Source organism: Mycteria americana, chromosome 2, assembly GCF_035582795.1.
Source record: "Mycteria americana isolate JAX WOST 10 ecotype Jacksonville Zoo and Gardens chromosome 2, USCA_MyAme_1.0, whole genome shotgun sequence".
Classification (NCBI taxonomy): domain Eukaryota; kingdom Metazoa; phylum Chordata; class Aves; order Ciconiiformes; family Ciconiidae; genus Mycteria; species Mycteria americana.
This window is the reverse complement of record NC_134366.1, coordinates 23,113,977-23,137,257: the sequence shown is the minus strand read 5'-3', so window position 1 is coordinate 23,137,257 and position 23,281 is coordinate 23,113,977. Positions and strand designations below refer to the sequence as shown.

Sequence of the window (23,281 nt, the reverse complement as noted above, 5' to 3'; positions counted from 1 at the left end):
TGATGTATTGTGGATTAGTGGGTTGATGAATGCCAGCTGACATAGCCTGCTCTATGCGTGAGCTAGCCACTCTAGCTAAGACACACAAGCACCTTCCTGGACTGTGCAAAGCTGTGGTAACTGATTTGCTTGTGATGAGTAGTTCTGTTGAGACTCATTTTAAGCATGTTGCTTGTGCATTCTGCTCCCTGCTAAGACAGCGCAGGCTATTGCCCAGGTGTTCCAGGAAGAGAAACACCCTCGCAGTTCTATTAACAGCACTACTTGTGCAGATCCACAAGTTGTAGGTGCTCAAAGGTGCTGTCTGTATGATGCCATTGGGGGGTAACCACTCTGGTGGGATTATCAAAAAAGTATGTGATCTACATGGCTGTATATTTCTAAGTCAATTGTGGGACTAGGATGCAAAAATATCTTGAGACATTATAAAAAGCATTTCTGTCATGCTTTTGGGGTTCATCCCAGTACGAGGTTAGATACTTAGCTCAAGTATTTTGCCCAAAACCACAGTTATATATCTGGTTCCCTGTTCATTAAACTCCAAAGTCACCTTCTTTTCATCTTACCTGCTTGTGTTGTCAATGATGAACTGTTCTGTATTTCAGAAAAAATATTTAATATCACCAATCCCAGTGAGTCTAGACATTTCAATTGTCCTTCATTAAAAGTATTCATCTTTGTCTTTGCCTTTTTTCACTCTAGCTTTCCTCACCTTCCATATGAAAGATTTTGTTACTGATACATGGATTGGATTAAATGATATAAATCATGAACTGAGGTTCCTCTGGACAGACGGAACAGGAGTTTACTTTACAAACTGGGCCAAAGGCTTCCCATCAGGACATATGGATTTATACTCATATGATGGCCAGGTAAATAGCAATCACAAATTGCTCACTGAAATTTGATTTTAGATTGCATTTACACATTTGTTGGGATTTGAGACATGTTACTGCTCGACATATTACTTTCATACTTTTATACATGTCAAATATAAATCCAAACAGAGTAAATGGTTTTGAGCCCTTGGGCAGTTGCTGTATTAGCTGGTGACAGGATCTGTGGAGTGCTCATACAAAGTCTGGTTTCAGATTTCAGTTTTCTGTGTCTGTGAAGGCTACGCTGCTTCTGTGTTCACCCCACGTTCTTTCATAGGCTCTGGCAAAGAGGACAGTGGGATTCCTGCCTCATGGCATTTGCCCCAGAGCACACTGAATGAGCACATCCTCCTAGTCCTCTGACTGCAGTTGTGCCTGAATTTAGCAGGTTTCTCAGTTGGCATGTAGCTTGCAAGGAGCACTTACAAACATTCGCCTCAAACAGCCATGTCTTACATAGAAGCAAATTCTGTCAGTCACATTTGCAGAAAGGACATGCTTCTATAAAAAGAAAGCCACTTAATACAAAATACTATGCAACTGTTCAGTTTGAAAGATTTAAATCTTAATGCATTTCACTCACAATTGAAGTGTTTCTCTGTGCATCTCCTCCTGGACAGCAAAACCAAAGAAGTAAATAGAATAAAATAAATATGGATGCTTCATTGCACAAAACCATTTGCACACATGCAGCCTTTTGCATTCATCACTGTTAATATGTGCTAACATAGGTTCTAGCTATCGTGTCCATGTCAGAGAAGCTGAAATGTGACTGTAAGGGTGGTACTGACAGATCAATGGCTGCCTTTGGGCAGGAGCAGTTCTAATTTTGCTGTGTGTAGTATTACAGCTTGCAACAATAAATTTGAAGAGATTGATATGTCAGAAATGTTGCATTGCCCATTGACAGTCCAGGTTTTTTTCTGGGGCAAAGTTAACCTGTCTTTTCTACAATAGTTGATTTCACTTCTCTTCAAATTGTTCTTGGCTTTCCTTCTCTCCACGCTGTATGCCTGGAGATATAAGAATACCGTAATTTCTCTGGTCTGCTTGTCCACCCCAATGTTGCACAAGAGAGAGCAACATTAAGAAATTTGTGAAGTGCAAGAGGAACAGAACCTCCACATCATACAACTTATACTGTTAAATGTTACAAGGATATGAGAGTAAAACTACAGCATTACTTGTGTCTGAAGATATAAAAGAGGGATGACAGTTTCATATTTGCTTCTTCTAGCTGTTTGTAACTGATTTTATTTCTTTTTGCCTCAAGGCTGATTGTGTTGTCATGAGAAACAATCCTGTTAAGGAAGCAGGGAAGTGGGCTGATGAGAGTTGTGATAACAACAGAGGATATATATGCCAAATTAATGCAGGTACTTGTCTTTTTAGTTAAAACACAAAGCTTATGGTTTTTCAGGGAATTGCTTGGATGTGTGGATTTCAACATCATTTCACTTCCAATAAAGATAAATCCACAAATTGTTTTTCAGGCAGGAACACAAGGGTCATATGAGTCAGAGGTCCAGTTAGAGTCACTACTCTCAGCTGACCCTTCCCAGTAACTGCCATGTTGCTACCTTCCTGAGATGGAGTTTGTATCTGCATCTTTGTGTTTAGTATGACCCTTGACATGATATTTGTTCCATGATTTTGTCTGTCATTTTCTGAACAAACTGGCTTTCAAAACATGTTCTGGAAAATATTGGCTTGTACATGTAGCATGAACTGTCTGAGTGCAACTGTAACTCACCCGCATCGAACTTGAGCTAATTTACCTCCAAAAAGGAAATTAAAAAGCAGTGAAAACCTGGATTTAAATATCTGATTGATTTTTAAGGACTGGTCTGTTGTGGAGTTTTCCTGTTCTCTGGCAAAAAAAATCCCTGGAAAACAACACAGTCTCTGCAAAGCATTTATTTTGCTGAAAAAAAATTTCATTAAAGAAATTGTGACCTAATTTAATCCTAATTCATTTCAGTAATACTATTCTGGAGGATTATACAGAATGCTCCTTTACTCCTTGTCACAGGTTGCTTTAAGCAGCTCTTTTCCTTTCTACAGCTTTGTAATTGATTTTTACTACTGATGCTGGCTTAAAGAATAATGCATCTAACCCATGCTGATCAAAAGTCAGGGAATATGAAATCAAGAAAAAAGGATTTTTGTTTAATTCTATTTGCAACCACAGTGAAATCCTAATCCCCTTTTGAACAAGTATATAAGTCTTTTTTCATCCTTTATTTTACAGATGCTGAGTTTCTGCCTTCTACAAGTTCATCCCCATCCAGCATTATCCGTTATGGTAACAGTAGTTATTTGTTCATCCATACCAGAATGAAATGGGAGGATGCACGAAAAAACTGCAAACGTGATCAGTTTGACCTTTCCAGCATCTTAGACCCCTACAGTCATTCGTTCCTGTGGCTAAAGATATTAAAGTATGGGGTGCCTATGTGGATTGGTCTTAACAGTAATGTGGTAAGAACATCAGTCTAATCGAACATGATGCTGTTTCTCTTATGGACAAATCAGGGACTGAAAAGTCTTATTATCTCTCTTTACTTTAGCTTATTAGTTTATATCTTGGTCCTAAATATTTTTATGTGCTGTCAGATTTACAGATAGGAATCCATCCTCTTCTATTACTCGGATTAAATTGTATATATTACACATGTTTTTCACACTTTTTCTGTGATATTACACTCTGTGCACTTCCAAACAAGACATTTTAGGCTAGCATCTTGAAATATCTCTTTGTATATATGGTGTATTTGAGATAAAATCCACATATCTTAAGATGTACAATGGAAAGCATTTATTCTAAATAACAATACCTAATTTTCAGAAATAGCATAAGGTTCTGTTGCTATGACTCTTTCAACATTTTTCAGGATAGTTAGCCAAATAATTAATTGGTTATTTAATTTAATTTTATTTGTCTCCCTTCTCCCAGTTCTTTGATATTTTGATACTTTCTGGATATTAAAATACACCATCCTTTCTTCTTGGCACAGATACTTGTCCCACATTCACTCCATTTGGCTGAGCACATGAAAGAAATACAAATGAGTGAACATAACACAGCATGTCCTAAAACCCAAAAGATTCCCCTAACCTAATCAACAGGATGATTCACTGAATTCACCAGTTTTGGTGGGAAATGATTAAGTTTTTAAATATACTTTAAGTTAAAGTAATCTACATTTCTTGAAATTTTGGGGGAAACAGATAGTACAAACATTAGTCATTAGACCTTCACTCCTACAAATTATGTTAAATGAAATTTTTATTAATCTCAAATTAAGTTTTGTTAAATTCAAAGTTAATTCAATGTCACTTACTCTGAATTTCCTTTTGCTGAAAAGCATTTGTTGTGCTGCTGTATTTCTCAATGAATAGCTGCTTGTCACAACATAAATGTAAAAGTTTCAGCCATTTGTATTTGGTTTTGGTTTCTAAAACGAAAACTTCTAGCACAAGGTTCTGCATAGACAGACATTTGACTGATGAAGGAATGGTTAATGTTTAAAGTTTAATCATTCCTGTTGATTTGTTTCGTTCTTAGACCAATGGGCGTTATGAATGGATTGATAACTGGAGAATGAAGTATACTAAATGGGCTGAAGGGGAGCCAAAGCAGAAAATAGGCTGTGTCTATCTAGACATCGCTGGAGCCTGGAAGACAGGATCCTGCAATGAAAGTTACTTCTCTGTTTGCAAAAAACCTGATGGTAAGAACTTGAATCTAACTATTGTAATTACAGTGATTATCTCTTTAGAGTTCATTGTGCTGTGTGGTCTGCTGATACATACTTAGATGTTGCTTTTTATTTCAAGAACTAAATGGATGAAATAATTAAAATTTACTTGGGTTGAATGGGGCTGCTTCAAAATGAAGGCCCACACATATTAAGAAAGAGCTAGTGTGACTGTGAATAACCATCACTTTACATTAATAATGTTAGATATATTTTGCAAAGCTTAGACTCGTGTTACTCTGCTGTTTATTCTGACACTGAGTAAACATGCAAGACCAAAAACTTCAAAAATCAAAAGGTAATGAATGTTAGGTAGTAATCACATGGGTATGGTGTTGAAGGAGGAAGAGCTGAATGACCAAGCCATAAGGTGTCACAAGGAATGTTTATTTGTAACAGCTTTCTGGGTTTTCCTTTTATAACTGAATAACAAACTACAGGTGGTATAGAAAGGATACTTCTTCAGGCTGCCTTCTCTTATGCTTTTGACCTGAAACTCCTGTTACTATCATCTGATAATGCCTTCTGCATTCCATGATATTAGGTCACAACCTGTATGACCAAGTTCATATGGACCCTAATTCAGGAAAGCAGTCAGGTGTGAAAATATGTTTGTGAGTAAAGAGTTGAGCTGAACTTAAGAATGTGTTTAAAGCATAAAAGTATGCTTGGATTCTTTGCTAAATTAGATTTCTTGAGACTACAGTTGCAGTACTTTTTGTTCATAGATTTAGGACTTTTTCCCATTATTGTGTTTTAGTAAGCAGTATTGGGTACTAAGATTACATTTTTTTAAAGACATGAGTGAGTTTTCCAACATTCCAACATAGGTTACAAGAATCTATTAATGATAAAAGAATGTATAAGAAGCTGTTTCTTTAAATTTTGTGCCCTTTTTTTTTTTTTAACTTTTTTTTTAAACAGTTCAAGCTCCCACGGAGCCCCCTCAGCTTCCAGGAAAGTGCCCTGAATCAGAAGGACACAAGTCTTGGATCCCTTTCCGAGGTCATTGCTACTATATTGAATCTTCATCTACAAGAAACTGGGCCCAGGCATCTTTAGAATGTCTTCGACTAGGTAAGCATCCTCCTTAATCAAAGAGCACATCTTTCTGACTTGTTTTTCCTCTCTGTGGAAAGCTGAACATGTGCTATGTATTTTTGTGATTTCAAGGATTGTCCAAGCGTTGGACAAGGCAGTTGCATCCAACTATTGCCTTAATTTGGGAGGAGATGGAAAATAGCTGTCTACCAGTGGCACACACCATCTTTCATGTGTGTGGGACCAGGCATTAGAGGAGCTGTGTGGCCTGGCGTGGAGATCACAAAAATGGAAACTTTGTCCTTTGACCCTGCTAGGAGGTAGTCAGCCTCATCACAGCAGTTGCTAAATCTTATTTTAATGGCATTTTATATCTTTTGTATTCCGGATCTAATTTGCCCCTTGATTATTGCAGTTTTATGCCACTGGAATGAAAGTTATAGCTCTCTAGGCTGGATAATATATTAGTAAATTAGGGTTGTTGTGTTGTTTCATTCTTGCAACTTCCTTCTCTGGCAAAGTGATGTAAGATTTATTATGCCAGACTTCATATGTCTATAGCATTGGTATCTATAGCATTGGTGGCAATGCAACTTAGGTGTCTAACCTCCCATTAAAGTATGCAGAGAGTTCATGCTGTCAGTGGAACTGAATGAGTTCCACTCCGATAGCCAGCTCAGCTTGTGGTCTCAACCCTTGGTGATGCACACACGCACCTGGCTCACCTGCTTGCTGGCTAGGCTGACTTGATATTCCCTAGTGAACACACACTCACTTGTGTACCTGCACTTGCTCCAGTTGCTGGAGTGGACACAAGGGTCTCTGACTTATGGTCCCACTCCAGTTGCTGGTACTTAAACCCCCATGCACACGCATACAGAGTGGAGTCTTTGACCCATGAAAACAGTTAGAAATACAGTTTAATAAGAAGATAGGACTGTCTGCCCAGATCAGGCACAGGGCGTGGCCAGACAACCATACTGGCCAGCAAACTGTTTACACATGACCAGTCTTTTTATCCCCTTATCCCTCTGTTTTCCCATGCTTGTTCTTCCCAAATCTAGGTCCATTCCTTTCCCTGCCTTTGGTTCCTCCCCTGAACATCTCATAATAAGTCTTGTGCAATCTTGAAATGCTCTTCTCTATCCCATCGTGTGTCCCATACTCGTAGGTAACTCCCCTCAGTCTGAAAGATACTCTGATGTTGACTTGTCTTGATGGGTTTCACTCCTGCACACTAGGGCTGAGGCTGTCCTGTGACAGCCCTAGGAGGGGCCTGAGCAGGATGTCCCATCCTCTGAGTCCATAATTTGGGTTCTTCCCCTGCCATTGTGCCTCTTTGCTCCTCTGGGCTTGTGGAGATTGGCTTTTGACGGGCTGATGGCTCCTGTGATGGGCCTGGGAGTAGCCAGGGAAGGGGTCCCCCATCTGCCATTGTCTCTCTGTGCTCCCTTGTGGATGTGCAGTGAAGCTTTTTATCACAAAACCTAACAGTAACCAAACATCTGATACCATTCAGCAAAAGAGAAACAATTAGAAAAACATAAAGACTACAGTGAAAAAAGAGGAAAGTTCCATGTTCCCTTATATTCTGCTGTCCCTGCTTGCACTCTGGGTTTTGTTTGCAGTTGGAAATTTTCCAATCATATCTTACCCATAGTAGAATTCTAACCCATAGTAGAATTTATCAGTAGCTCAGCAGTGATTCAAATGAATTTTATATTTTCATTCTCTGTAACTGTGCCTTCCTTACCTGAGAAAAAATACCTTCAAAAATTCAACAGCCAAATCAAAACAGTCAAGTGCCAAACAGCTATTGCTCCATACCTATGGACTGGATTCCAGCCCCACACTAAAAAGAGAACTGAAGGTGCACTTTCTCCAGTGTTTAATGCCACTCCGTACAAAGTCGTGTAGCTTCTTCTGTCTGCTGGCTCCATGCTGTGACTTGACTTTGCTAGAGCATCATACAGAATGAATCACTATGGCAGAATGCCTAGTGTATGTGATGACTAACAGGGTACTACACTAATGAGGCAACAGATGACCAAGACGATCCCTCTTTCTCTGTTGGCTACAAAGAGAAAGTAGGAAAATAAACAAGACCTGGTTAAAGAATTACATTAAGAACTGTGCTTCAGAAAGTCAGGAAAGCCTGTGCTATACATGAGCTATACAAAGGCTCAGAAAACATTTAATCATTAATATGCAAAGTTATATGGTGTACAGACTGAAGTTAAACATACTTTTTACTAAAAACTTTTAATTTTGTTTAGAGTGTTTTGTCTTTTTTGGTGGTTTTTTTTTTTTTTAATAGTACCACATCAGTAGAAATTTATGCTTGATACCATATTGGCCTGTTGTATTTTGCCTAGAGTTGTTGTTCAGTTATGTTGCTATTTCCCAGTGGATTAGGAAACAAACAAAATGCTAGTGCAATGTCATGGAAATGATAAGAAATACATCAGCAACAATGCCAGAGTCCTTCATAAGATATTATCCAAAGTTAGTTTCTGTTTTGAACTTCAAACTCCGTTTGGAATTTGGCACAGATAATCAGTGGCAAAAATAAGACTGACATTTGACAGGACAATAAGAATGCTTTCCACTGTGAAAATTATGTCTCTAAGAGATTTTTTTTTTTCCTCTGGGTCTTCAGGTGCCTCTTTGGTATCGGTTGAAGACTCAGCTGAAGCCAGCTTTCTGGCATACACCATTGAACCACTTGAAGGGAAAACATCAACTTTTTGGACAGGAATGTACAGAAATGTAGATGGTAATTTCTTTACTTTTGACATCCCTTTGTTTGGTGAATAATTGTCGGAAGCTGCTTGACATGGGTGCTGAAAATTTCACATTATACTTCTGTAACACATAAAAAGTGAAATTAGAAAAGGTAATATATTATCATCATAGGGGAAGCTGGTCAGTTGTAATCAAGTAATAACTAGTAATATGTAACAGAAAGACCAGGCACAGAAAGTTCATCTTACAACAAGAAAAGTAATTCACAACAAAGTAAGGCGCAAGGTGCATATGGCGGAGTACAGACAGAACTGTGTTGGGAGTTGAGCCAAAGTCAAATGGTTCTTCTCAAATGTGGAGAGGCCCTGGGTTGATACGCTTGTCACTGACATACTCCAATTTTTGAGCTAGAGAATAATGTGGCTAACATCACCTCTAGTCTTTAGAATCACCATCCTGGAACGACCAGTCACCCATCTTTAGTTACAGCTGGCCCTTAGAACAGCTTCACTTTGAAGCTGGAATTGTTTGTGTCTTTGGAATTGTGTATCACAAGTTTTTCTATTTTCTGCCTCACTGTAAGGAAGGTAAGATAAGAGACAACAGGCAATGGGCTGCTTTAATTAAATCTTAAATTTGCTGATTATTGCTTTTTCATTAATATAGTTAGTATTTAATTAAATAGACATTTCTGTCTTTATGATAGACCTGAAAGTTACTTCAGTCTTGTGCTGTTCAGACTAAAAGCTCCAGTATAACAATGTCAGAGGCAGGACTGCAGAATGGTTCAGGTGACTTGGGGTGGGGCTTTCTTGAGTTTTGGAGGGTTTTTTTTACAACTGCTTGCTCAACCACTTCAATGACAAACCAGCTGGGGAGAAAACAAGTATTCAATTACATTACTTGAATCTTAGCCAGGAAAAGGGAAAATTTTCAGTAGAGGAGGAAAGAATTTGAAGAGAGTAATGATTTATAAGCATAACACATAAAGAAAAGCTAAGTTTTACTCATGCAGTTAACTGATACATGAAATATTTTCTAAAGTGGTTCTAGAGCAAGTGCAGAACAATACAGTTCTTACAGTGATCATAAACACAAGACCTGCTTCAGCAAGTACATGTCATTGTATTACTAGATAGTGATTACAGTGATTTCGGCATAACTGCATAACTAAATTTCATATCTTTGGAAAAGCGTTTATATGCAGATGCCATGCCCTGACACAAAGGGTGGCAGGTATTTAAAAAAAAAAAAAAAGGGCAAAATATGAAGAATCTTTTAAGAAAACAAAACATAGCTTTCATGCTGAGTCTTAAGAATTTGTTTGTTTGAGTACAACTTAAAAGTCACAAGGGGCACATTTATTCTAAATAAATAACACTATTAAAAGAAAGAAAGAAAAAAAGGAACAGGAAGGAAGAGACCGAAAGTCCCAGCATAGTTGAACAACAGTGATCACAAGATTTTTGAAGCAGATCTGTAAAAAGGAAAATCGTGTGTGTAAAGTCAGTGGGAAGGAGCAGAAACTGAAAAACAAATGGAAGAAAACTGCAATCAGAAAGACTTCAGTGGGGGCTGAAAAAACAAAACCTCCTTACAAATTACTGAAATAAAGGGCATTCTGTTGAAGATAAATTATCTTTTGACATCACCAATTTCTGTAAACTGAATAAATAATTGACAATGCACCACTGAAATAAATTGTGGGAGATACTTCTTTAAACTTTCTTGCCTTTGTAACATCATAAGCCAGATTGGCCTGCCATTTTCCAAAAATTGATGTATCATTTTCATAAAAGCTTAAGGGCAACATGATGTGTCAGACCAAAAATCTAAATAGTCTAGTGGCCTGTCTCTGAGTGTGGCCACAAGTAGATTTTTCAGGAGGGCAATAAATGTGGAGCAGGTGTCAAGATGGAAGTGAATACTGTCTTGTTTTTCCATATTCAATGTTTTTCCAATTAGGAGAATGGCTGTGGCTAGACAACACTGCAGTGAATTTTGTCAACTGGAATGTAGGAGAACCTTCCCCTCAACAAAATGAGCACTGCGTTGAAATGTACGCAAACTCTGGGTACTGGAATAATATCTATTGCTCTTCCTACAAAGGCTATGTTTGTAAAAAGCCAAAAAGTAAGTGCTACATTTATGAATTTGTTTTATATATGGAGTATGCATCTTGTATGCTAGTATTAGTAGATGGCCATTACACACAGTGCATTTTAGCTGGGTATTTTGAGATTTTATAAGTGCCAAGGGATGCACATTTGCATGCCAACAAAAAGAAAGAATAACTCTTGTCAGAAAGCAGAAGTGCTGACCAGTGCTCAAGTCCCTTCAGAATTGTTTTAAAAAGATTGTGTTCCTGTCTTAATTGTACCTACTGTATATACTTAACAAGTTTGCCTGTTCTGTATCAATAATTGTTGAGGAATCACACTTAGTACTGTGATTTGCACACACAAATTTGTCTCATCTATTTGAAAATATGTTCCTTAGGGTACCCCCTCTGCTCAGCCTGGAGGAATACCCTTTGCTTATTTCCCTCTGGAAGTCTCATGTGCGTGCATTTTCTGAGCATGAAGTAGGGTGAATTGTAGTTCACAGTAGTTTCTGTGAATTGAGTATTTATGAGTTGTGAATTAATGAACGTTTTGTCTCTGTGTTCTCCTGTTTTGAGAAGATGAATGAATGAAAAGCAAAGCAAATAGTATAGTCTGAATGTGCTAAACTGGAAGAGTCCTGAAATAACCGGATGTACAAATGTGACAGTAAGGACATCTAGTGCATATGTGTTCCTAAAAGTCATCCTAATAATTTCTTTCAGCATGTATTGCAGTCTTCCAGCATGTATTGCAATACCAAAATCTCTTACTAATGTTTACTGAGAAGAGTGAAATGCGTGTAGTAGCTGAAATATGCCCACTTCCTCTACAAGACTGGAAATGAGAGAAATTCTGCTATCCTTTCCATAAATTTGCTCTCATGCAAAATTATTCTTACTTACTCAGATGCTTGTAATGATGACTGTATCTTCTACAGAAAATACTGCAGAACTGTCAGATATAACCATCCATTCAGAGTCTACTTACCTGTCTTTTTACATTGTGATTGACAAACAAAAAGGCACTTTATTTTCATTCTCTATCCAGAATAGTCATAGATGTAGGTAACAAGTGTTAAAATCAATGGCCACCTTTCCTTTTTGACTATTCAACTCATCTGTTTGTGCTGGTACTGGCATTCACCTGTTTTGATAGTGAGACATTTCAAGAAACTGAAACAGATGAAAGCTAGTTATTTTTTTTTAGGATTAGCTTCAGCCAGTCTAGCCTCCTGAGCTGGAATGCCACGGAGTCAGCCAAATGCTAGTGTCAATGCAAGGATGATGTAGTTGCTCACTCAGGAACAGGACACAATTGAATCCTACACTGTCATAGAAATGTAGCTTGGCTCAGCACAGTTTTGCAAAGCTGTGATAATGCTCCATTTGCAGAATTGAAAAAATGTATTAAATAGCTATGGGCTAATAAATGGGGTTTTAGAAGCATGATTTTACTTAGTTGCACTTGCTATGGCTCGTTGTTTGCTGTTTTCTGAAGAGGCTGCAGATGCAAACCTGTGACTGAAGTCTTTCTGTAAAATAGATGCTATTTTCTGTTCCATTTTTTTTGAGGTAATTTTTACCTTAGTAATTTGAAATTCTGTAGTGGGTCTACTCCATAAATAATCTAACTTTATTTCTTAAGTAAGGAGGCACTCTAAAGAGCTGCTCAGCAGTTCAACAGGTGCTAGTGGACTGTGCTACAAATAGTGACTAGGTATATTATGTTCATGGCATCTCACTCTCACTTTTCAGGAACAGCAGATTCATACCACTGAATATACTGCTTGTTTAACTGCTTGTAGGAAGGTTTAGCATGCAGTCATCTCATACCAAAACCCAATAGTGATGTGCATAATATGCATGATCAGTGCTATACCAAACATGGTCAGTCAACATTTTTTGGTGAGGAAAAAGGAAAAAGTGTCTAGGTTATTATATTCCCCAAATTTTCCAGTCAAATGAAGCAATGCAGCCAGAAGATTATTTTTCAAATTTACATAATGCAAATTATTTCCACTTATTCCTTGTTACATTTCTGAGACTTTTTTTTACACTGTGCTTTTGGACATAAGGTAGCATTATCTTCACAGAATCACAGAACCACAGAATGGTTGAGGTTGGATACCACCTCTGGAGGTCATCTGGTCCAACCTCCTGTTCAAGCAGGGCCACCTAGAGCCAGTTGCCCAGGACTGTGTCCAGATGGCTTTTGAGTATCTCCACGGATGGAGACTCCACAACCTCCCTGGGCAACCTGTGTGAGTGCTCAGTCACCCTCCCAGTGAAAAAGTGTTTCCTGATGTTCAGAGGGAACCTCCTGTGTTTCTGTTTGTGTCTATTGCCTCTGGTCCTGTCACTGGGCACCACTGAGAAGAGCCTGGCTGCGTCATCTGTACACCCTCCTTTCAGATATTTGTATACATTGATAAGATCCCCCCTGAACCTTCTCTTCTAGGCTAAACAGTTCCAGCTCTCTCAGCCTTTGCTCATGTAAGAGGTGTTCCAGTCCCTTCATCATCTTAGTGGCCCTTCACTGGACTCTCTCCAGTAGCTCTCCTGTACTGGGGAGCCCAGTACAGGACATCTCTCTTGTACTGCGGAGCCCAGAACTGGACATGACATGTAATGTAGCAAACGTGCAATACCTCCAGCGTGCACTTCAAAACTGTGCAAGTATAGAAAGCTCCCAGTTTCCCTGTTTTCCATAGATTTGCATGCTGGTATAGTGCAAACAAGTAACAAGCTGCTTTTTATTGTAAACAGCATTAATAGATACTTTTCTTGATAGAAACTCTTGGAAACATCTAAATAATCATGTCTGGTTTTACTTTGAAAAGCCAGATATAGAGTAATATTTGTCTCTAGATGTAAAACTAGCTGGGCTAACAGACACTCCAGCAGAGTTCTTGAAAATCTTTGGAAGTCGGTGATTGTTGGATTATTAATGAAATCAGGCACTCTAAGTGGAGAGATTGGTAAAACAATTTAACTTCCTGGGCTCACCTTTTTCGGAATGAAACACAAAGCATTGAATCAAGATTTAGTTACAGACTGATTTTATGTCCACATGGCAAAATGTGGATCTTCATCTTAAATGATGGCCCCGTTTTCCAAGCAAGCCAGATTTCGTGGTCCAGATATTAAATTTTAAATGAGCTACAAACATTTCAGTTTGGATGTGATACGTGCTAAGACACTTTGGAGTTCATGAGTGATTTCAATTGTCTGTATAGGTAGGCCATTAAAGTCTCTTGGCAAACCAAATTTATTACACTTGCTATGTTTATATAAGATAACAAATACTGCAAGAATTTGTAATTATATTGAGGATTATGTTTGATCATCTCTGTCCTGAAGATGCTGTACAGATTTTCTTGTGGTTTTACTCTGATGTCAGGATCTGTCTCCATGGAGCTCTGATGTTTCTTCTTTTCTGCTAGTTTATGTAAATACCTACATATGAGACCAGAACGCAATTGACCATTGTGCTATGCCTTTTGATAGGCGTATGTAGCTTTGTATGGACTAAACCCAAGTGTTTTCAGTATTTAGTGGAATGTATTACCATATATTTCTCTGAATATGATTTTCAGTATGTTCCAAATATAGAAATAAATAATAAATAATATAAAAATAAATAACAGAATAATATAATAACATGATTCTTTTTCAATGTTTTGAAATGCCAGCAACTGAAGTGCCACCAGGAGCTGAAATGCCACCAGCTGAAATGCCTACAAAGGGTAAGAATATTTTCTTTCAAGTAGACAAAAACTAGTCCCATGTAAGATCATAAACAGAATGAATCTTATTCTGTATTATGTCTCTTATTTTCTGATATACCTGAGTACCATATTGGTTTCCTAGGAGCATGTTATTTCCTAGTAGAATACAATATACTCCATTCAGTGTCCAAATGCAGATCTAAAAAAATAATAATTTGTGATACAACATGCAATGTTAGCAATTTAAAATAAATTAATTTTATCTTGCTACCTTTGTCTCTCATTATTTTGAAACAAACGGAACACTTTTGCTTAAACATCACGCTTTCTAAAGAAATTGTTTCCAGTAATCAGATAAAGAGTATATAGCATCCTCTTGATTTCTTTGTACTTATTTTCAGCAATGACAAAGGACGAGAAGGCTCCTACTCTGAACCACGGTAAAACAGGAATTGTAGTTATTGTTGTCATCCTCATCCTAGTTGGAAGTGGCCTTGCAGGCTATCTCTTCTACAAAAGAAGAAAGAATCGCTTGTCAACAAATGACAGCTTTGAGAACAATTTGTATTTTAATAGTGATGCAGTTCCTGGAACTAGTGACACAAAGGATCTTGTGACCAACATAGAACGGAATGAACATGCAACACTGTAATGTAATGAAATGAAATGTAATGTAATATGTAATGTAAAATGTAATGTAATAAAATAAAATGTGCCTTGTTTTAATAAAATTATGCAATTAGAATTAAGCCAAAGCTATTTTCTCATGTGCAAATACCGTAGTAGCCAGTTTCAGTGTGTGCGTAATGTTACGTACAGCAGTTACTTTATTTTGTAACCGTTGTATAATGTGTGAGATTTAAGATGTCACGATTTGATGACCCACACTGGTGAGTGTGCGTCTTAAAAAAAGAGATAATATTGACTAATTATTAAATGGAACAATAGAAATGTATGCAATAAAGGAAGTAAAATGTAGATAGATCCACTTGAGAAGGCTCCCAAGATTTGAAGTTTCTGCACCAGATTTATTTCAAACCATGCTAATGCACAGATTCTCCAAGCTATTCAGCAAACACCTCTCTAATTCTACCAGCTTTCTTTCAAGTATTCCTAGGGATGTACCTACAGGGTAGTTGCTAGATGACGTCTGTATTTAGGCACATCCTCTCTGAACCACGTGGGGAAAAAATCCTTTTATGGTATAATTTCAGTTCCCACAATTTCACACAACACAGAGAACCAAGTATGTAGTTCTTGTAGTTTATGTATTTTAGGATTTAATAAGGTAGAATCTGGGGGCAGGCCTCTGGAATGGGAAAGTGTGTTTGGCGTTAACGGCCAGCATTCTGTCTGGCCACAAATAGGTTTGTCTGGGAGAGGTGATGAAGGTCATGGCAAAACTTCCTTCTTATCAGGACAACAGTTACTGAGGAGAGGGAGGAACACTACCTATACATGTTCTGAAGGTTTACAGGAGTACTGGGTAGCTGTTGTGGTGATCACATGTTGGTACTGCTCTCCTACAGCCTCTCAATAAGTAACATAGGTTTGTGAGGTGTGTGCTGAAAGTCCAGAACAATTTAGCTTTACCAATGTATTAGTTACTACTGATTTTATTTCCTTTCTACAATGGCTAGATCAGTTACCATTTACGGAAATCTTAGGTTCCCCAATGTGGAGTTTATATTCCTAACTTTTGTAAATCTTGTAAAATGTAAATCATGCATGATTCTTTACTTGCATACAAAGGTTTGCAAGGTTTGGTTTTATGGTTTCAGATTTTATTCTGTGAAATAAACAGTAACTAGCTTTTATTTTTTAAATAGTTTTTAATTTTATAGTCTTGTCTACGTAAGACTCTGTAACAGGATAAAGTATAAAAGGAGATGATACAACTGTGGATTCATTCCATCCAAAGTTGTGATCAAGTAATATATTGACCATATTTTCCTGAATCTGTCCAGTGATCAGCTGCTTAAAACCAAGACAAAAATGTCAGCTGAGTGATTTAGTAAAAATCTTGAATTACATACGCATGGAGGTAAGATGGGGAAATTTGTCCTGGAATTCCTTTTCTCCTCTGGCTCTGCTTCCTTTCTGCCAGTTATTTCCTTGCCTCTCTTCCTATTGCTGTTTCCATTTTTAATGCACAGTTGTTTGAGCCTGTCTTTTCGAGGAGTAGTACTTCTAATGGTTCTTCATGCCATCTGATGTGGTTTATGTGCCAGAAACCTCCCGACTGACTGATTTATGGTGTTAAGGATGACATCATTTCAATTATATGGAGAAGTGGTGCCAGCTAGAAAGGTATGTGAAAGGGACAGTGAAAGGTCAAGAGGCCCTGGTTGGAATCCCAGCCTCACTGCACTGGCTGTTGTGCAAACAACAAATAGGTGCAGTCTCTACCCAAAAGAAGTTCAGTCCTGTTCTGGGGCCCTGCACGATCTTAGGGCAGTATCTGCACACCGAGTGGTTCTTTCAGATAACGTTTCGTCACATGTATATATGCAAATGTATATTGGGAAGAAAATAAAGATTGAGGGGATGTCTCATTTCTGGTGCTTTGCCATACTTAACAGGTGCATCTCTACAGCTAAAGAGTGTCAGGGAGAGAACCCAGCTACTGGAGCCTGGATAGTCCTGAACTCGTTTACCCATTTACACTGCCTGCAATCCAGCATCATCTTTGAGTTGAAGAGAATTAAAATTGCCATGCTAGTTAATAGCTGGCAGTAGGTGTAGCTGCTTCTGTGAAATGCTGTGTCTGTTCTGCTCTCCTGTCCACATGGGTACAGAAAATATAGAAGAGCTTCCAAATCAGAAGCTCTACTCTGAAGATGCATCTACTTGGCCTGCTCATTTTAGAAAAAGTGAGTGAAAAAGACCTGAAAGATTTTCAGAAGAGGAGGAAATTTACGCTGCATGGTTTCCTGTCCCTCCTATTGCAATACAATGGAATTGAAGCAATTTTCTCACTAAAAAGAGCAAATATGGAAGCAGTGGCATTTACAGCACAGGAAATCATTACAGTTCCATGTAGTAAGCTGAAGATGGGCACTGATATTTTGTACACAACCTCTAATAGGAATTTTTGAATGGAATGTAGAGAAACAAACAACCTTGAAAACTTTACACAACGCCTAATTAATATGAGATTAAATGGAAGGCTTTTACCTAGGGACTTGTAATTATAAAAAATAGGATTTCTTGTTTTTTCATTCTGGTGGGGGTTTTTTGTTTGTTTGGGTTTGGTTTTTGGTTGTTTTGGGGTTTGTTTTTGTTCTTTTTTTTTCCCAGCTAGTACCTTTCAGTGATGGCAACTCATTTATTAGACTGGTTGAATACAGAATCCAGTCCCAGGTTTTTAACATCATCATTCCTTTGGTCATACTTGTGACAAAACTGATCATACAATTTCAAGAAAAATTGAGAGAGTAGTTTCCAAACTGGTGTTCTCTTTCCACGCCCTCATGTTATTTCCATCTTCCCTGGACTGAGTTGTCGTGTAATGGTTTTACCAAACATCATTTGGTGATCTGGCATTATGTCCTCTTTTCCTGCTGCTCAGCTGCGATGTTCCTGACAAGTGATTGACTACATAAAACAGTTTCGAAGATTGGGCTGGGGAAATTACCCGTGTTTCTCTATTTGACTGAAAAAAAGCAGTGTGTCTTCTTGGAAATGATTCATAATCATATGGATGTGATATAATTTGTTATTTAATCTATTCTGATCCATCACCAATTCTTTCAGCGATTCTCTACTACCGTCTGCGAGTCCTGTTGGGATCGGTCAGTTGCCTTAGAACTGCTCTGTTGCTCTTGTGATCTCTTATTTTGTCTCCTGAGTAGATGCCACTACTTAGGGGAGGTTTCAGGCTGAAATACCTTCACAGAGGAACTGGGATCTTGCTTTTCTGAAATATTCTTGCTGTAAAAACAAGGAAAATAATTTATCGGTAAACAAGATGAAATGTAAGTGATGGGTAGAAAAGCAAAGGAAATTTTTAACTGATCACTAATAATTCATATCCATAATCATCTGATTCTGCCAATATTTCTTGTGTTTGGTCTTGGCAGTTTAGATAAATGAAAGAAAAAAAAAGTTGATTATGTAGCATGAAAATATAGTGTGAAAGTGCCTTATGTTGTTCTTTCAGTATGTTTTGAGCCTGTCTAGAGAAATGGAAAGGTTGTTTACTTTCTGGGGTGTTTTCTTTAGGCTAGAATGTTTCTACCAAGGTTTACAGCATGTCTTTCTTTTTAAAAAAAATGTTTTCAGTTGGAAACTGCGATTGTGCTATACATGGGGATTCTGGATTGAAATCTTATATCAAGTTATAGCAGGCTAAATGATCACAAAATTCCTTTCAGATTTTAATACCAGTGTTTTTTGAAAAATAATTATTTAACTTCTGTAGGGAAGCATCTGGTTGAACCTGGATGGACTCACCCACGCATTTCTGTGGGCAGCTGAGGAATGACTTGATGGCAATATTCGACAGCACGTAAAGGTTTGTCTCTTTGCACATTACTACGTTTCTGGATACCCTTGTGCTTAATTTTCGTTTCCCCTTTTCTCCAGAAGAGCTCAGACTTCAGAGAAAAGGTGGTGAATCTGCACACTGTGAGCGTAACTTCCTGCTGGGGAGCAGAGATTGCCGAAGGAACAATGCTGACTCAACACAAAACCCAGCAGCCTTTCTTCCTTGCCACTTCTAAAATTTCAGGCTGTGCCTTGCCAAGTGGAAGATGCTGGAGTGCATCTTTGCAATCTTCTGATTTTCTTTCCCACTGTGTGGGCTGTGATGGGGTCTGCTCAGACAAACGTACAAACACTGAGGTGAAGCTGACCTTACTATGCTTTACTCTTTTTCAGCCTCTCTCAGCAGATCATCGATAACAGTCCTTCACCAAACACTGATCTTTCTTCAAAACGGAACTAGTTTCTTTTTCCCTGTTTTAGTTGACTTGTTGCCTCCCGGTAGCTTTGGAGATGCTGATGTTGTATACAGCAGAACCACAAGGCATTACATTTCTCCTGCTTAAATAATAAATAAGAATATTTTTCTATCCGCACATCTGGAGCTCCTGAACAAGGAAGCAAGGAAAGTTGGAAAGTTGAGGTTGCAGTGAGGCATTCCTGTGCTGGGGAGTACCAGAATGCTTTACTCCAGACTCAGTGCAGCCATCTTTGCATATGCATCATAATTCACTGAGTAATTGACCATCTGCTGCTTTGTTGAGGCAGCCCTCTCTTTTCCCCCACTTTCCTCAGGTCCCAGTGTCCTTCTCAGGCTCCCATTCTTCCCATGTTTTTGGTCTAGCTGTACCTGCCGGCCTTCAGGTCCCACTATTTTCTCTCACTGGTGTAATTCTTTTTCTGCTCTAATTCCTTGTCTACCTTTTTAGACCCAGTGAATCATCCATCTGCATCTGAGTCAGAACAATAGAAGCAAGATCCCACATCTTCATGTAGGCATCTAGGAATTTCGTTGCCTACAACAGCAGCAATTTTCAGGGAAAGACTTGCTGCAAATACAATATTGGGGAAGTTATCCCAAACCAGCCTCTCCTGAAGATATGGGAACTGGGATTTTTCAAAGGCCATATGCAAAAAGGGATGTAAACCTTCTCTGGGAGTGTGTTTTCTCTTCCCTACCCTCTACGTGTTTCTAATTCTTATACCTATCATAAAGGAGAGACTTTTTCAAAGTAAAAATCAGAATTTTGTCAGAATGCCTGCAGGGTGTGCACTTGGGGGGGTGTAAACCTTCACAGACTAGGGGGATGAAAAATGTGGCAGTATTCCTTATCAGTTTAGTTTTCATCTCTAGCAATAATTGAAAATCCACCATTTTCCAGTTATAGCTTATCTTCTTCCTAGAATTGTGTGGTTTCTTTTCAGAATTTCTTCAGCTGCTGCTATCAGTTTGGGTACATTGCTCCTGCATACAGTCAGGAATGGAGCAAAAGAAGGGACAGGTGCCTCCTGAAGAACACAGGTCCTATTTTCTACAGCTCCTTTCTGTGGAACTGCAGACATGGGGAAATTCTGGTTCTCTCTGATTCCAAGGTGATAGTTGCTTGATTTACATCGTGTCCCAGCCCATTTTTCACAGTACTGCATTGCACTCTGGTGTTTTTCATAATTTATTGCTACAGACAAATCTTCCTCTTCTTTTTTACCTTTTTCCTTTATTTCCGGTAAAGAGACATTTATGTCACCTTATTCATAAAAATAACGATCCTGAATTGTAAGGTATGTCTCCAAAAACCCTCACTAAAATGTTACCTCTTAGATCTCATATTTCTATGGAAGAGAAAACTTCTATACAGTAGAGAAACTAGCTTAGAAAGCAAAGTTTATTCATTAATGTATTATTTCAAAATTACTCATGTGACATGATACAGTTCCTTATTTGCAGCTCAGAACTTCCCTGTATCTGTTGGGTCTTAAAAACCGAAAAGGATTGGTTAATCTGTTCAGTGCAGAAGGGTTTTCTTGCAAGGCGCAGATTTGGTCTTCAGCATCAATTTGAGGTGAAGGGGAGAAGGGAGTGAAACATTTGGCCATGGCTGTCTACCTGCTCCTGATTGTCCTCTTTTCCTTTAGTACATCTCTTCAAATGTCTGGTAAGTTTTTGTCCTCTGCTGAGTATGGAGGTTTGCAAGTTCTTTCTCATGCTTTCCTGATGTCCTTCTTGGTGGACAGTGAGTTTAGATCTAGTCACAGCATGTAATTTGAAACAGTTTTATTCAAATCTTAAATTTGGTGGTATCTGTATAGGCATTCTCTTTCCTTAACCCAGTTTTCAAGGTGGTGTATGGGTGAAAGAAACTTGCTAACAGATGTGGCCATAACCTAGACAGTGCTGATTGTTGAAAATCAGCCAGCTGAATGCAGACAAAAGCTGATCTGAAATTACTCCATAGGAGGTTAGAACAGCTGAGACGTACAAGGCAGGGTCCTCTCAGCATGCACAGAAGCACTGGCTGTTGTGTGCTTTGAGTTTCTTAGACAGCTCATATAGACTATGGCATACTGATCGTTGCATATTGGAATCCTGTTTCCAAGCTGGCAGCTTTAGGAAGGACCTTAAAATTTCAGACACTCCTACTGCTGAGAGGAAAACAAATGATGCTGTGTCTGCAGCTCTTTCCCACAGGAAGCTCCCAACCAGAGAACTGTGGGAGTCCAGTGCTATAGCTTGAATGGCAGCAGGGACTAGCCAACGTTGATCTAATCCACTACAGGACAATTTCTTCTGTGCATGTTTTTGGGTGAGACCAAGCTGGCTCTAACCCATCCCCTGCTAACCGTCTCAAGAACCACTGCAGCAGGAGAGCTGTGCCAGAGGAAACGCCATCTGGCTTGTTCAGGTCTGCAGCCTTTCAGAGAAACATCACCGAAGCTGTTTGACCACTCCCTGGCAGCTCTGGGATGCGGGGGTTATGAAGCCCCGTTTAACTATTCCGGCCTTGGCAAGAAACCTTGGGTGGCAGTAAAGCTCAATGGCACGGCGGGGAGAGTTGGATGATGTTGCTGTTGCTTAGAGCGGGGCTAAGGTATGCAAGGCGAGCTGCAAAAATGGTCAAGGTTTGGAGCAGGCTGAAGTTGTGCCCCTTTTTTGAAGCTGTTCTTAAGAAACAAAACCCTGTTTTGTTTCTTGTACCCTGTTGTGTAGCGTCTCATGTTTCTATTTACAAGTGTAGCTATTAATGGCATTTAGGATACTTACTTAGCTTAACTGTGCTCAGAACTGAAGTGATGATGTTGCAAGTTGTGGCTTCCCTCCTGAGAAACTCACAAGCTGAACTCTGTGAAAAAATGCTTTTTGCACAGTTGCCAAAAATTTCCGAAATAATTAACCAAAAATGAAAAATACTCCGCTTGCTTGATGAGCGGAAAAATACAAACTAATTCTGGGCCAAATATAAAAATGGTTGAATTTTGAGTATGTAAACCATTTTAATAGCTCTAAAGCAAGAAGTCCTTTTACTTGCAAAATTAAAGCCTGTTTAATATGCTGTGTGGTGGTGGAACTTTAAAGAACTCATGAAATTTAATAAAGGTCAGTTCTGAATGGCATTTTGAGAAGTGTGCTTTAAGGAGGGATGTGAAGAAGAACAATTTCTCTTGGAAGAGCTATATTTTCAGCTTCTGTGTTGCTTGCATCTTAAGAACATTTTGATGAATATCCTTCATATTGATGATTAACCTCCCTTGATTTCTTTCTCTATGGACTCTATATATTCAATTTCTTGTTGCAGCAGACTGTCAAATAGCAAGTAACTGACTTACCTCGTATGAAATCTCTCCTCAGATGTTTGCATTCTCATTTTATTTTATAGATAGGGGAATATTTTCAATCTATAATGAAGACAGCAAGCTCTGTGCCCAAGCTCAAAACTCTAGCTCGGTCATAACTACTGCTTGTGATGAGCACAATGAGTTTCAAAAGTTCAGGTGGGTCTCTGCCACGCAGCTGCTGAGCATGGCGCTCAAGCTGTGCCTGGGAGTGCTCACCAAGGACGATGAGGCTGCCATCACGCTGGAATCCTGTAACAGGACGAATGAGCTCCAGTGGTGGGAATGTAGAAATGAGACGCTTGCAATCCACGGCAAGGATTTATTTTTCAACTATGGGAAAGGAAAGGGCAAGAAAATCAGGTTGTCCAAAGGATCGGGCAAAGGGAGCAGGTGGAAAATCCATGGAACCACAGAGAGCATGTGCTCCCAGCGCTATGAGGGTGAGTACTGAAAATTAATCTCTACTTCTAGGTAACTCGTCTGCCCTTATTTACAAAGAATTCCACCGCTTGCTTGTCATGCAGCAACCCTTTTCTTACAGTGACATCAGTAGCAGAGCTGACTACAAATAGGGAGTAGAAATGCAAGGCAAATACGACTGTATATATTTCTGCATAACTCAGACAGTGCAATTCTGTCAAATGATAGAATAAAATGACAAAGGCCTATGATGCAATCATAAGGGAGAATGGGAATTCTGTTTGTACA

General features: G+C 38.7%; 2 protein-coding genes across 4 annotated transcripts in view; both read left to right on the top strand.

The window, feature by feature from the left end:
• LOC142406580 (macrophage mannose receptor 1-like) overlaps window positions 1–14,909 on the top strand; it is a 65,623-nt gene extending 50,714 nt beyond the window's left edge. For 2 of the 3 annotated variants that reach the window (XM_075495522.1, XM_075495524.1), the window contains 9 exons: window positions 703–872; window positions 2,152–2,254; window positions 3,130–3,359; window positions 4,447–4,612; window positions 5,564–5,716; window positions 8,340–8,456; window positions 10,391–10,558; window positions 14,222–14,275; window positions 14,659–14,909. In XM_075495522.1, coding sequence (XP_075351637.1) covers window positions 703–872; window positions 2,152–2,254; window positions 3,130–3,359; window positions 4,447–4,612; window positions 5,564–5,716; window positions 8,340–8,456; window positions 10,391–10,558; window positions 14,222–14,275; window positions 14,659–14,909 — 1,412 coding nt within the window. Of the gene's footprint in view, window positions 1–702; window positions 873–2,151; window positions 2,255–3,129; window positions 3,360–4,446; window positions 4,613–5,563; window positions 5,717–8,339; window positions 8,457–10,390; window positions 10,559–14,212; window positions 14,276–14,658 lie in introns of all 3 variants that reach the window. The other variant, XM_075495523.1, reaches the window with a different exon arrangement.
• A 5,925-nt stretch (window positions 14,910–20,834) lies between these two features.
• LOC142405373 (macrophage mannose receptor 1-like) overlaps window positions 20,835–23,281 on the top strand; it is a 32,365-nt gene continuing 29,918 nt past the window's right edge. Inside the window, exons 1-2 of the mRNA XM_075492706.1 lie at window positions 20,835–20,895; window positions 22,615–23,013. Of these exons, the coding sequence (XP_075348821.1) occupies window positions 20,835–20,895; window positions 22,615–23,013 (460 nt within the window). The remainder of the gene's footprint in view (window positions 20,896–22,614; window positions 23,014–23,281) is intronic.